This window comes from Parasteatoda tepidariorum, chromosome 2 (genome assembly GCF_043381705.1).
Source record: "Parasteatoda tepidariorum isolate YZ-2023 chromosome 2, CAS_Ptep_4.0, whole genome shotgun sequence".
In the NCBI taxonomy this organism is placed as follows: Eukaryota; Metazoa; Arthropoda; class Arachnida; order Araneae; family Theridiidae; genus Parasteatoda; species Parasteatoda tepidariorum.
Genome location: NC_092205.1, coordinates 39146463 through 39162299, shown reverse-complemented (window position 1 = coordinate 39162299; position 15837 = coordinate 39146463). Strand labels below are relative to the sequence as shown.

The 15837-nt window shown below is 30.8% G+C and overlaps 1 protein-coding gene across 1 annotated transcript; it reads right to left on the bottom strand.

Moving 5' to 3' along the window:
* Positions 1-8966: 8966 nt before the first annotated feature.
* LOC139427209 (uncharacterized protein DDB_G0286591-like) lies at positions 8967-11798 on the bottom strand. The gene has a single exon (XM_071188128.1). It carries the CDS (start codon positions 11796-11798, stop codon positions 8967-8969), a length of 2832 nt encoding a protein of 943 aa, XP_071044229.1.
* Positions 11799-15837: the final 4039 nt, after the last annotated feature.

Genomic DNA, 15837 nt, shown 5'->3' with positions numbered 1-15837 from the left:
CCTGGTAAAAATTATCTGGGTGCCCTCCTAAAGAAAAGCGGATCTGCTCACGCTGTCTGTATTTTTTGCAATGTTTTTCTCAAGTTCTATGCTTAAAATACAAACTCTAAGTTGTATGTGGGCATTCTGAAGAATGCTGCTCCCCCAAATCAATAATAATACTTTGAGGAAATTCCATTTCTCTTCCAGCATGATAACTACCCCATTCACACATCAAGACTTGAGGATCTTTGGTTGGATGAAATGGTTGTTTGAAAACTTGAGTCTCATTATTCCAAACCTCCAATATGAATAGAACACTTTCGGTACGAATTAAAACACATATACGTAGGCAGCCAAAGCAACCATCTCCACTGTCAACACTCACTTCTGTTGTAATGGAGTGTAGAAGTAAATTCCTGTGGCCAGATAACAATAAACAGTGGAAAATCTCCCCGGACAAGCTGTCATCCGTGCAACAATGTTTTCCATGTGCAGCCGATCATTCGTGTCAAACCACCCTCTGTGCAGTCTGTCATCAGTGCAAAATCAGTACCGGCAACCTATTAATGTATTTCTGTGAACTCTCCACGTTCGACTACTGGAAGTCGGAACAATTTTAGTCGAATAGTAAATTATTTTTAATTTTAGTCGAATAGTATTTTATTTACTCCACGTAATTTTAAGCTGATGTTTAAATTATTCGAATTTATCGTAATTGGCATTTTGTAATTAGTGTTATTTCCAATCGTACACAGTTTGCCACTTTGTATTCAAGTACTTTACAATACGTAATTTATTTGCCTTTGACATTTAAAGATGAAATACAATTTTATAACGAACAAAATTTATTTCGCAAGTAATTTTTTAAGTTACTGTAAGACAAACTTCTTTATTTTTAATTTTAACAAGCCTAATCTTGTTAGAAAAAAATTTTAGTTTTACCGTTAATATATTGTTTTTTAAAGCTTAGAAAAAGATATATGTCTTGCGTATATACTTTGATATCGCTTAGAATGCTGTATAGTATATCCACAACAACAACAAGAAAATGTTTGCTTGTATGGTATCTAGTTTCTGATTTCTTCTAAAAGTATTTTTACAAAAGAAAAGCCACAAAAAATATTTTAACTTTTGATGAAAAATGATCATTGTTATCTGCAGATTGCTAGAAAACTTGTAGAAAAGAAGCCTTTTAAAATCTTGAAAAAAGAGAATGTAAGTGAAAAGTGCGAAAGATGATTTTTTTCGTAAGTGTATCTGCTTGGTAAGTATGTTTATTTCTTCTAAGCTAAGGAAAAATAAAATACTCAATTTCTATAAATGTCATTCAATGTGTACCCTTCTATCAATATAACGTGCATGCTCATTGGACAGGCAATTTACATGGCATGATCAAATTCTTAAACATTAAATACAGATATTTCTTGCTTTCATGAGCATAAAATTAATAAATGTCATAAAGTGGACACAAGTCTATTTAGTTATATATTTTTTCATTGTAAAAAAAATTTTAAAAAAGAGTGACAAAAAAAAATTATTTACGTGTGATCGGCAAACGGAATAATTACAGCTATAGTTTAATTTTTTTAATATTTGTATCCCTATTTGATCTGTAATATCTGCTTAAACCTTTCTTTTCACGTTTTTTTTTTTAAATTTTGGCATTTTGGTTACCTTTCCAAACTATAGGCTTTAAACTGAAATCGGGGTTTATCGATTATAACGTAATCATATTATGTTACGTTATTACTGGGACGACGTAACATTTTTATCTACCTAGAATGACCTAGATAACCTAGATATATTTATCCAATACGTCAAACTTCATCTATCAAAAGGTAGAAACAAGGCATGATAGAAACAAGTTAACAAGTCTGATATTCAAGGGAATTGGTATTTAATATTCGTAGTGCTGGTTACGTCCCACTGGCTCTTATGGGAATACCAAAAAACTCAGTAATTTTTAAGCTGTTGTGAAGATTTCAGTAAAATTAACAATAAAATATGTATTTGTAATTCATGATTAAATTTGGTAAATATTGAGTATGTAAAATTGAAATTTGTAAAATTTGAGCATGGTATGAAAACCATTTGTTTGGTTTCATTTACTTTTTAGTTTTGTTCTTTTTACTGAATTTGCGGCAATAAGAACTTTAGTTTATCTCAACACCAAAACTGGTGACAACTATGCAGCAACATTTTTTAGAGTGTAGATCAAACTTCCTTTTATGTGCTTATTATATGACCTCATAATATTTTTTCAATACTCTTGAGGACTTCAAAAAGTTAGAAAAAGTTCCGTAAATAAAGATTGATAGTGTAATTATCTCAAGAATTAGTTCCTTTCAATTTTTTTTGTGCTAATACTCATCATTTTACAATAAACATATTGTGAACGGTATCTAAATTATTGACTATTTTAACAATAATTAATCAGTAATTAATAATAAAATATTTACTTTTGTTATAGATTTTGTATAAAACAGGACCTAATCAATGTATACAATTAAAGTAATGCATACAAAATTGTAAAACATTATTTTGGTTTAACTTCCACTTTATTAGTATTTTCACACAATTATTATTTTAAGCGAAAAAAATTTAGTGTCAGTAATTTTAAAATAATAGGATTTGAAAAAATAGATAAGAAAAAATCTTATAATTAGAATGAAAACAAAGCAAAATTACCACGTTTTCCTTTGATGCCAATGCTATCAAGAACTAAATTTTCGAGACCAAACGTGTGTAAAAATTAAAACAATTAAAGATCTTTAATTTGAATAATGTTTAATTTAGATGTGACTATCTGTATAACTCAATGAAAGAGAAAAATAGTGTCACAATTGTGAATGTTGGTGAGCTAAGTGAGCAAAGAGCAGAGCCTTCTAGTATTCCCAGAAAAATTTAACTTAAGACAGCCGTGGATTTTTGCTCAAAAATTTAATTTAGCTACCGTCTTATGTGCAATTTAGGCAGTTAATGCAGGAAGTTCGTTTTATGTGCAAAAATCATTTAATTATCTTATAACAGTGTACTCAGTAAATATCTCGTTCTTAATATACATTTTAAACATCGTCTCACAAATATAGTCAAAAAATTTCACTTCAGGGGTAACTAAGGAATAATTTCGAGCGAAAATTGTAATCTCAATATGACGCAACACTGTTGTGGAAGGCAAATGCACAAATAAGTACTACAAAACCCGTTTGATTACCGCTTGAAACTAGATGATTAAACTTTTTCTTGCTGCCTTCGGTAATAAATACTGTTAATCTGTTTTGTTCCCTCACCTTTCCCTGCAATGATCTGTCGTACTTCGATAATATTTTAGTTTTACAGTAGCTTAAATATCAATTTGTGATTTCCAATATGAATTCTTTTTATGTCATTTTAGTCAAGGTTTCTAGTAATATATATTGAGAGTGAGGTGCATATTATAAAACATATATTCAATGTTTATTTTAACATTTTATCTTTTATTTACTGAATTATAAGTTACCTTAAACATCAAATCGACCATTGATTAAAATAATAACTTTCAAAACAACTATGCGTATGACATTAGAATAAAAATTCTATCTATAGAATGTTTTTCTTGATATACATTAACCTGTACATGTTTTTAGTGTTTATAAATATCCTTTTATCGTCTCTGTTTTGCTACAAATCTACATGCAGAATCTCTATCCATTTCTCTGACAACATATATATCGGTTACGTCTCTATTCTCAAGTTAAAATCAATGGAAGCGCAGATGTTGAATATGCTTTTATGTATGTTTTTACAAGTTCATATGTGTTCACATTTACCTCTTCTTTGAGGAATATTTTCCGTATACCAATATTTTGGTTAAAATCATAGACTTAGAATTACTCCAACATCTATTGAAAGGATATGTCGTGTAACATTCGATTTTGATGCAGACCAATAAATGTTAAGTTTTGTATTCTTGTATAAGTTAAAATATTCGATAGTTACGACAAGTTTTCACAAGTGAAGTCGATATATTTGAGGACAGTATTATCTGTTTTCATGGGAATAAAATATGTTACTTTTCATAGAACTTGATATCAAAACCATGGAGTATCCAAAACTAGCTGTGAATGGAAAAAATAACGAATGTGGTAAAGAAAAGATAAAGAAAATAAAGATAAAGAAAAGAAAAAGAGTTCGAAATACCTCATAAAACTTTCCAAAAAATAAAAAAAAATAGTATATGCATAACGAAATTATATTTAAGAAATGTTACCGTAAATAAAATCAATATCTTTAAAAAGTTCTCCAGGGTAAAATTATTTTTTTATTTCTTTATTTTTACTAATTTTGAACAATTGTTGTTTTGAAAGAAAAAATGGAAAAATGTTACGTTATTTAAAATGTCCCAAATAACTCACAGAAATCTCTTTAGGCAGAAAACACTGATTTTTAATTAGAAATATCGATTTATTTGAATGTAAAAATACAATTTAATTCAGAACAAGGAGTTCTAATTCTAAAGACACTATTTGGACAAAATATATTGCATTTATGGAAAGTTCGAACAGTTTCTAAAATGTTAACATACGTAGCATAGAGAGCATTATGATGCCCGGAAGCATAAATGAATGCAGAAATTTGAAAATTGAAGAATGTTTATTGCAATAATAATTGTATTAAATCAAAATAAAGTTGTCTTAACATTATTCTCGTGTTTTAATGTTTCTAGAAGAGTTGGCTTCTTAATTGAAATATGAGTGACTCAGCATTTTTGTATTCTAAATGGAAGAAAAATGCCTTTGCTCGAAATTTAAGAAGAAAAAAAAACTTTAACCATTTGTTTCACTGTGGCATATTAATCAAAAGGTGCATAGTTAGTCAAAAACTAATTTTTTTCAAAAGGAGGAGACGAGACTTATTCGCCGGTATTTTGGGCCAATTGGGAGCTAGCGAGTGGAAATTTCGCGCACTGGTATAGGATAATGTAAATAATAGCATATCAAGTAAATGGTTTTTTGGTTTTACTGGTCTATTACGCATTATTTTGTCAAAACTTTAATTATCATGCATAAATCTGGATTCATTTTATCTTTGAGATTGTTAGGTATTATGGACGCGTTGGTATAACAAACCATTGCTTTATGAAGAAAGGAAAATTAAGATGATGGCGCTACAAAGTCAAATCACATGATCTAGTTTGCTAGTTTCTATCACCAAAATCGGAATTTACGAAACCGGGGAATGAAATATTGCTTAGCACTGAAAACAAGATGTAAAGCTTCAGTTTTAGTATCCCTGATCTGACAGCTGCCCAACAGTTTTTTCGTTCTTAATATTTTATTGCAAAAAAGAAAGAAATTTCAAATATCCAGATGAATTTTAGGATACTCTTCTAAGTAAAAACTAATATTAATGAAGCATTCGTAATGTTTTTATTATTGCTGTAAAACTATGTTTTCTTTATTCCTGTAAATTATGACAGTTAATTTTGAACCAATATAATTAAAAACCCAACAGACTGTATATTAAAGTAGCTTACCTTGAATGTAGAATAATACTCTTTACTTTCCGAACATTAGAAGTATTTGATAATTTATTTATGTTTCTCAAAATTCTGATTTTACTGTTTTATCAAATAGTATATACTCAATTAAGATAAAACTACATACAATCAAAGCAAAATAAATTCATTTAAACAAAATAATGGTAAGTTTTAATTTAAAAGATTAAATATTAAAAATTTTAAGCGAATAAAATTTAGCAATTCCTTGAACGCCTATTTCATTACTTGTAACAGGGCTCAGCAATATATTGCAATTCAGAGAATCAAACGGGCGGGACACCTATCAAGAATGGATAATAACCGAATTACAAGAAAGATCTTCTCTGCCAGACCATTAGGCACTCGAAAAAGAGGAAGACCTAGACTTAGATGGTTTGACTGCCTTGAAAGTGATTTAAATATTTTAAAAGTCACAAATTGGATGTCTCTGGCCAAGTGTAGAAGAGCCTGGGCTGTTAGGAAAATGAAGAAGAAGAACAGGGTTCAGCAATTTTTCACTCATGTTTGTTGGAAGCTAGTTAAAATGCTCAATTTTGACTCCATCTGCGCACTTTTCGACAAACTTGACTCCAAACTATTTTCTGCTAAAATTTGAACTGAATCCTCGTAAAATATTACATCTATTACAATTATTCATCTAAAATAACATTCCATGTTATATATAACTATTTAAGAAATAAAATTTTGATAATATTAAAAGTGAACAAAATTATTTTCGGTAAAAAGCTCTTTCATCGATATATTATGTGAGCAGTTACACTTATTTCAGAAATTTCCTTAAGAAAATATGAGTCCATGGGCTACAGATTGTCAGATCCTAAGTTTCAAAGTGCCTCATTTTAACTCTGATTGGCCATCTATAAATGATTTCTACGACTTTATATTTTAAAAATTACATTACAGACCTTGCAATAAAAAATGAATTAATTTAAAATTATATTTAAAATTATATTTTAACTAAAAAAATAGCTTGCTAAGTTCAAATCTCCATCGTACACGTGTAAGCTGAAAATAAAATTGCAATTTTGTAATGGNTTCTACAAACAGCAGTTTATAAATGATTTCTACGACTGTATATTGAAAAAATTACATTACAGACCTTGCAATAAAAAAATGAATTAATTTAAAATGATATTTAAAATTATATTTTAACTAAAAAAATAGCTTGCTAAGTTCAAATCTCCATCGTACACGTGTAAGCTGAAAATAAAATTGCAATTTTGTAATGGTGAAATTTCAAAAAAGTTTCACAATACTGGCCTTTTGTTTTCTTCTTAAAAGCGTTATTTTAAATAAGACAATAAAAGTTTAACGTTATTTTTGTCCTGTATGAAGATAAGCGTAATAAGACAGTTGGTAAAAAGGGTAAGGTCACGCATATTTAGAATTATTACGTGCTCTTATTTGTTTACCAGAAGAGTTTCCCTTTTACTCAAAATGTTATTTCCCTGGTCACGAAAGGGAAAAATGTACTTAAAATGTAGGGATAAATCTACTTTTTATATCTTTGAAATCCACTTAAAGACTTCAGTTGAATCGTTTTAGTGCATTTTACTTACTTTTCGATAACATATAAGAAATCTTTGAATCCCTAAGTAGGGATATCTTTTCAATAGCAGAATATGTTACTTTGAGTTCTGCAGATTTGAGTTTTATATTTCCCATTTCCATATCTTCAGCGAATAAGCATTTTCTATTCTTTTATATTGTGAAGTTTTTCTTTCGAAGTTTGTATAAAACCTTACAAATAAGTAGGGATTTTTTTCGTTAAAAAATAGCAGTGGGAAAAGATTTTGCTCTTGTTCCGTTATAGAACCAAAAATTGCTAGCATATTTCAATAATATGAAACTCGCATTTGGAATTCTCAGATAAGATAGGAAACATTGGAAATTCTGTAAGTTTGTTCAGATATTTTGATACAATATTTTTATAAGGCAAAATATTGGAATTTAAAAAGATTGATTTTACTGATAAGTTTATTTCAGAAAAATGTAATATAAAAGCTGGGCATATTTTACTTGACTTGAAGTCAGGTTCTATTTTCCCTATATCTCATGATAACTTACATAAATACCAATTTCCTACTTATTAACCCTTTAACTCTGGATTTTATAACACTTTACAAAAAAAAATAACTGGCAAAGATTTCATTTAAAACTAAATACCATAGAGTTTTTGTTTCAATTTATTCTATAATATTCATTTTATGCTGCCCATTTACCAAATTTTAATACTTAAGGCTTCAGGTTTTGTGAGACCTTTTAGAAATTACTATAGTAGCTTGCGCGTGTTGGTCGCATAGTAGCTTAGTAGTATAAGTATAGTGGCTTAGGTATGTGGTTTTTGAAATTCTAACCCTTGAATTTTGGTACCCAAGTTCTAAAAAATTCAATTTAATAAATTAAAGGAAATAAAAATATTTCAAACTGATAATTAGTGTCTTTATGAATAAGTAAATGGTTTTCATATAGTTCTTCATAAGTCCCCATGGAAGTCATAGAAAATATAGAATCTGATTCCAGGATACTCATGACACTCTAAATACACACGATATACGTAAGTTAAGAATCATATTTAGTTTTTTTTTCTTCAGTATGAGTGGAATGAATAATTATACGAAGTGAGAAAAAATTGTTAAAATTGAATTTACAATTGGGACCATATATTCCTAATTGTGACTACCTTCAATTGTTTATTAAGGGCTGAAATTCTTTCCATCAAAAACTGGTATGTCTGTACAAGACTGGTATTCTTTTCTCTTGTTGTTTATTTACTTTTGGTTAAATCTAAGATATTTTTGGGCTAATTTATTACAATATAGCTGAAAAGCCAATCATTAGATCAAAAATAAGGATTCCTCTTCTTTTCATTCTTGCACATGGTACCAATCTTGGTTTTCCATTTGGCTGTCTCTACATTTATTCAACGAAAGATTTGAACGAAAAACAAGTGTTAATCGCAAAAGTATTTTCGGTACTTATCTATTTTGCCGACACAAACAATCACAGCAAATTGTTTTTTTTTTCTTTTAAATTTTTTTGCTTGAATAAATAAAAAATAATAGATGAAGGAAATAGGTAAATATATTTGCACAGGTGAAATGGATAGGTATCCTATCTTCATTAAAACAATTATTCAAATTTTAGCCAAATTTGATAATTTTAATTAATAATTTTGATGTAGGCAATACCTTCCTGCTAATTGCCCACATTTTGTAATCAAATAACTATGTTAATAATTTAAAAGCTTCATTGTTGTTCCAAAGTACTAATAAGCTTTGCGAACTAAAATAAAAAAAAATCATAAATAATGTGACATAATATGGATAATTTTATTATTTTACTGGTATATTGTTATTGGCGTTTAGTTCAGTGGGATTTTAAATAGCAGTCAATATGCTCTGGATCGATGCTCATAACTTCTCTATTTTGCTTCAAGGATTATTTACCTTTTATCCTGTGGTCTCGTATATTGCCCGGTCTGCTCACCATAAATTATTTCAGCCATATTTTTGCCTGACGATGAATAAGCTGCTATTTTTTTCCCTTCGTCTTTTATAGACTTAGTACCTGGACCCATTGTTACCGGTTCTCCTGAAGACAACATGTTTTCTTTGAACCGTGTTTCCTTACTAGTCGAATCGTAATTAACATCTATAGCAGGTAAATTTTTCGTTGTTGGTAACGGGTTGTAAAGATAGGGTTGAAAATCATTCTCAGATAAAAACAAGGAAGGCATCTTTCGAGAAAAATTATTTTGACACATTTCTGGTTGAATGAAATTCTTATTAACATTTCCAATCACCCCAATACCAGTTAAGACTAATGGAATTTGATGTTGAAATGGGCAAAACTGATTACTAGAGAACGGAATATTCGGAGACAAATTAGTGGGGCAATAATGGCTGAAATGGTTTGCTTGGTTAAGACAAGTATTTTGGGTGCCGATAGAAGCACAGCTACAATTGTTGCTTTTTTTCTCAATGGCACACTTATTCTCGTCATTTGCAAAACTTCTGGGGACATAAAATGTTTCGATGCCACCATTTGGTAAAGCATTCTCCTCTGTCACATTTCCAGTGGGTGAGTTATACCCGTGGCTGAACTCGTCGCTTTTTTCTGAAATGTTAAACTGTTTTGGTTTGTATGTTTGACGCATATTTGTTTGAATCGCTTCTAAATGTCCACCTCCTGATCTTTGGGGAGAATTTTCCTTTTTTGCTCGCTTTTTGTAGCCATCTGCAATTTTGCCGTTTGCTTTGTTTGATAAGTCATTTGAGCCATAAAGTGCATATGTCATAGCGTCACCTAAGTTAAACTTAGCTAATTTTTCTTTAGTATTATTTTTAAAACTGTTGCCATGCGTTAAATTATGAACAAGGGGTTTTAATTCTTTTCGTTTAGGAGTAGCAGTTGCTTCCGGTTCTTCATTTTTACAAAACGAAGCATCCGTTTTGCAAACATTCTTGCATTTGCTTGACACAACGGGACTCCTACGCAAAGTGCCGCTTTTAAGCATGGTAATCTTTTTTGAGTCAACATTTATTACTTCCTCCAACTGTTCAGGTGACGAATTAATTGGTTCATGAAAAATAGGAGAGGATTCATTGGAATCGGATTCCCTTAATATCTGTTTATCTGTGTAGTAAGAAGGAAACGCAATGTTTGGTTCCGGGTTATTTTCAGAATTGGACTCTTCTTCCTTACTGCTGGAACAGCTAGAAAGGTTTGGGTGACGATCTTTTGATGAATTCGCTCCTGTTTCGAACGAAGTGTCCAGTTTTAAAGTTTCATTGGCATTAAAGTTGCATGAAATTTCTCGTGAATTTGAACCGAAATTTGGAACTTTATTCATAACATCATTGTCCTTACGATAATTAATACTAAGGTTTTCTGAACTACTTTTTCCTTCGACAATGGTTTTGGCAACAGTTTTTTCCTTTGTTTCATTAATACGGTTTTTCACGTTGCATTTTGTATATCCTTTAACACTTTCATGTGATTTAGTAGGTTTTACATTTCTAATTTGGGCTTCATTGTTTTTGTCATTTTTTAGAAATCTCTTTTGATTTTCGTTGTCTTCGGAATAATTCTTTAAATCCTTTTGAGTAGTCGAAACTCGATTTCCTGCAACATACATACTCTTCGATAATCTAGAAACTCTATTAGGCTTTATCTGTTTTTGCCTATCTACTACTGGATTGCTCTTCTTTGGCTCGCCAACTCCATGTTTAAATTTTGGGGATAGTATATATTTTGCACTTGAGTTAATATCTTTGATGTCATCATTTGAAATAGATTTGTGTGAATACTTACTTTTACAAAGACTAGTGTTTTCTTCATTGGCAGCTGATTTTTCCAAGCATTTACCATAAATATCATTATTTCTGTTCCGGTTTGGTGAATTCACGTCCTCTGATTCGTCTGTTGTTTCAAAATTATCACTTCGGCAATTTATCATGCTTTTACTTTTGAGAACCTGTTTTCTTATTTTTGTTGTCGCTGACCTACTTATGTTTAGTTTAACTTCGGGTTTATCCAATTTACAAGTGTATAATCCATTCATAGGGCAATTTATCCTATCTTTTTCTTTGTTATAAAGTATGTCCATGACTTGAATGGGATTTATGCCATCACAGCTCTTTACCGTTTTAGGTGAATCTTTTGGGGAAGTGCTTGTTGGATAAATTAAATTTTTGTAATCAAATCTTTTAAATACCTCATCATTGTTTCCCAGTGCTTCCTCTTTTATTTTTTCGTGTTTTCTCGGAACACTAGGCAGTAATGAATGAGTTCCGTATAAAGTATGAGATTTATTTTTGACATTAATATAGGTTGGGTGCAGTGAAAAAGTAAATGGAAGAGACTTAAGTTTATTTTTAGTTGTTGCTGTTATTAAGACAGCATTGAATCGTGTACTTATCGACTCCTCACTTTCAGGAGAAAGGAAAACATCATTTTTGGATTCTTTGGTAATGCAGTGTCGTTTCTCCGATGAAATTTCATATTTTGAAACTCCGTTATCAATTGGAATCACGTCACTGCTAGTAGAAGCTGTAAACAGAGCTTTTTTATTTATATTTTCTTGGTTTAATGTTTCAGTGTCCGTATTCTTCGAAAAAGGTTGAGGAAGAGATCGTTTCTTTTTAAGATGTATTGCAGTGGATTTGTTTGTGTCAGCATTATCGCCAAGATATACTTCATCCCCTAATTCATGAGTTTCTTCAAGTTTGACGGAGTTTTTCTTCACTGTTCTTGATGGTTTTGACTGTAACATCAGTAACAGAAAGGTAGCTTGATTCGTCAGTATTCAGAAATAGTCCGTTTGTGAAGAAAATAAAAAATATATTAAATATGGTTGTTATATTTATTATGATATTTTGTTACTTTTATTGAAAATTAAAATTATGTTGCAAATTAAGCCAACGATTGATTTGATTACTTTGCTTCATCTTTATATGCTGATGTTAGCTTTAAAACTGTTTTATCATTTGGTAATTTAAAAAACATGGTTCATTTTAAATATTTCTTTTTTTTTTGTTATTCAATAAATGAACATTTTCAGTAATCGTGGCCCAACCACTGTTAGTAGAAACCAAGAGTGCAAAGAGAAATATAGATTTTAGAGTAAAAATTAACATTTCGATGGTTAATAGAATCTTCATGTTTTAATGATTCTTTTTTACGTCTAGTAATTGTTAATATACTACAAAAACAGTAAGTTCAATGCTTGTGGTATATCAGTCAAACTAGTTCTATTAGTTTTAATAAGAAATTCAAAATTAATGCCTGGTCTGGTCTTGTTGGTTGGTCGGGATCCCTGAGGCCAAGATGGTCCTTTACCCCTTCATCATGAAGTAAAAATCGTTGAGGTGAAACCTTGTGGTGATAAGCATAATGCTAAAGTTGAAGTGGGGAGAAAAATGGCACATTGCCATGGTGCGGAAAAACTGTGGTGACTTGAAAAAGAGTTGAGAGTAATCAACAAAAATGAAGTCTACTGTGCTTTGCTTGAGGAAAACATCTCGCTGTTTTTAAGATTACTTATCTCGAATTCATAATTAACATCTCCAGTCTCCGCTAGTAACTAAACTGGGCGAGGACCCGAAGGACAATAGATGTTAGTAAAGCCAGACTCCTACTTGCGAAACATGCTTCGACCAATCGGTTTCAAACGCAAATGACCGCCATTAACATGTCGGACAGGCCTAAATGCTACTAACGAAAGGTGAATGCAATCATCACGTTCACGTACGTCTAGGCTAAACAAGTTACTACTGCCGCTTACACGGTGTGTTCACGTTGGCTGGATTTGAAAACTATTTCATCTTGATGTTCTGTCTTTCAAACATTGATCGGTGATCGACGTCGCAGAAGAACTGCAGTCATCAGGTCTGAATCAAACGCTCACGAAGAGAGGAAGAGATCATCGCTAAGGCATGGAGGTTGTGACGACTGGCTGGCCGGAACACATCGTTGGTCATCCCGCTGCATATAATTAATGCCCTAGATTTCATTACCCGAAAAAGCTTTTTAATATTTCTTTTGTTCGTGTATTCTAATTTATTTATTTATTCCTTCATTTTTATTGACACAATTTCTTTGTTTTAGAGCTGTAGTGTTAGAAACTGCTTAGTACCCAATATTAAATCGGTAGGTTTTTGTTATAGTATTTGCATATAGAATCATACCATATAAGAGGTTAGAATCATATAAAGCATATAAAATGTTTGAGGCATTTTTATTTTCCGCTGATATTGATTCCTGTGTTTACAGCTCATTGAACATGGATAGACTCGCAGCTGAGACATCAGCCTCTGCAGCACTAAGCCATGGCAAACTTGTCAGCTTAAGATCCCAAATACCGCACAATTATGTTTTTCAAAAATTGAATTGATGCTCAGATAAAGTCAGTGAGTAAGCACCAAGCATCAAGTCAAAAGCCACTGGAAGGCAGAACCAGTCTTCCGCAGATCAATATTGTCAATATTGGACCGCCAGAGTGTGAATAGCCAATACTCTAAGACCGACCTCGAGACCATTCAGATCCTATATTCTAAAATTAGGTAATGCTTAAATAAGATAAATAATCATTCCTTATTTTTATGAGGATTTATTTTACTTTAAGGATAAAAATTATCTAAAGAATTTCTTAAGAGATTTGAAAGTACTTGATTCCATTTTTTTAAAAAGTTTCATTCCTCATTCCTCGTTCTCATTCCTTTAAAATCTACGGAATCAATTTTGAGCAAAAACAGTATTGGGGGAAAATTTCCATAATGAATTCTGTAAAATTTTTACAAAATAACAAAATATATTCTTCAAAAAAAAAAATACATCTCTTTCCTAAAATATATTTTCTCCAAAATTTTGCCCATAATACCAACAAAAAGTAAAGTACTTTATCAAAAAAAATTTTGTCGACATTATGCATGATGGTGGTTATTAATGTCAGTCTTGTGCAAACATTTTCAATAGACATTTCAACATTTTCAAAGTTTTCAAAATAACTAAGGAATGTCTTCAAAAACTATGCAGGTATTTAAAAAAATGTAATAGCCGACTGGAATGTGTAGGGATCAGGGAACTGACTTTACATCAGAAAGGTTCTGTGTTCGAATACCAGGCAAGTCGTGGATGTTCTTTCATTTTCTCTACTGTTTCTCCTTACTGTGGAAGCAATGTTGGAGCACCAAATATGATGCCCCTGAGAGAATGGCCAACAGATCTGTCTCAATACGCCTGAAATAAAAGAATATCAACCTAGGTCATCAATGAAAAAAAAATTACGAATCTTCAGATTTTTGAGGAACATCTGGGAAAACGGCGTTTTGAGAATGTAATTTTTAGATTAATTATCTGCATATTAACCAATACTAATAACGCAAGCACCTTTAAGGAATCGATAGTTTTTGATGGTAGCCCCCTTTTTGGTGTTATGAATTGTTTCATTCACTTTTAATGAACTTTAACATTTAACATCTTTTACTTTCACTGAATACACTTTTAATGAATTTTAACATCTTATTTATCTCAAGCATTCTTTTAGCAATAATACGCAACCCTGCAGATATGTTAACTTTTTTATAGCTAAGAAGAAAAAAAACTGATGCATGTTTCTTTCGTGTTTTCTGACTAATCATTTGAACAAGTTTAGAAGTTAAAAATTCGGTTTTAAGAAAATTTAAGAACAGTTTAATTAATTATCTGTTTATTGCTTTACCAATTTCGCCTCATAAAAAATAGCACGTCATCTTGTATTAAAGGAGTCTCTAAATTACGTCAGGTATTTCAAGGTACAATAAAGGGTACTGTTAAACCTAGCCATCGAAGAAGTTCAAATGCTTTAACGTGGACTGACAGCAACGAAATGTTGCCTTGAAATAATGCGTGTAAAATTAACAATCTAAATTCAAATTTTTACTAGCAAATAACCACGCCATGTTGTTTTAATCAAGGAAGCTTTTCTGATTTTAAAACTTTTAGAATGAGTCTCGAGTCCCAAGCTTTTAAAACGTTGAAGTTAAGAGCTTATATATTTTAAATTATTATAATTTTCCACGTGGCTTCTTATATTCTCTAACATTTTAATTGGGTATATTATAGCCTACGTCACAGGTTGTGTTATTCCTACTAAATTTAACCCATGAATGGCATTTTCTGCGAGCCTAACTTCAAGCCACAAATAAACAAACGAAGTGTTTGATCGTTTAAATAGCTGCTCGCCAGATTTTATTGCATTATAAAGAAAAGTAATTGATATTCGATTTTTGATTAATAATTGATTTATGTGGATAGTGGCATTTATGTGGATAGTGGCAGAGAATTTAGCATTGCGTCATGGTAAATGTTATTCCTACTAAGTGGAAGTAGTTGTGTTTTTTTTATATTATACCCAATTGTGTTTTACTTATAAACCTTTATTTCAACAAGAATATCCGTTTCATTAATTAATAAATATTATTTGTTTATGTCTCTTATGCGGATTAAAGATGGTATTCTTTAAATTTATTTATTAAAAAAATCATACGCATTTCATTGTTTGTGTTCATAGAAAGCAGTCTTTTTATTTATAAATTTTAAAATATATTTTACTGCCTAATTTCATTGGGTACTAATGCCTTAGAATACTAGCTCTATATCATATACACTCTTTCTTGGTAGATTCGCCAAAACATTACAAAAGGGCTAAACACAAAAGTACTTGATTCCATTTTTTTAAAAAGTTTCATTCCTCATTCCTCGTTCTCAGACCTTTANGGGAACCGATTATCCGGAATGATCGGGACCATCGCTATTCCGGATAACTAATTTTT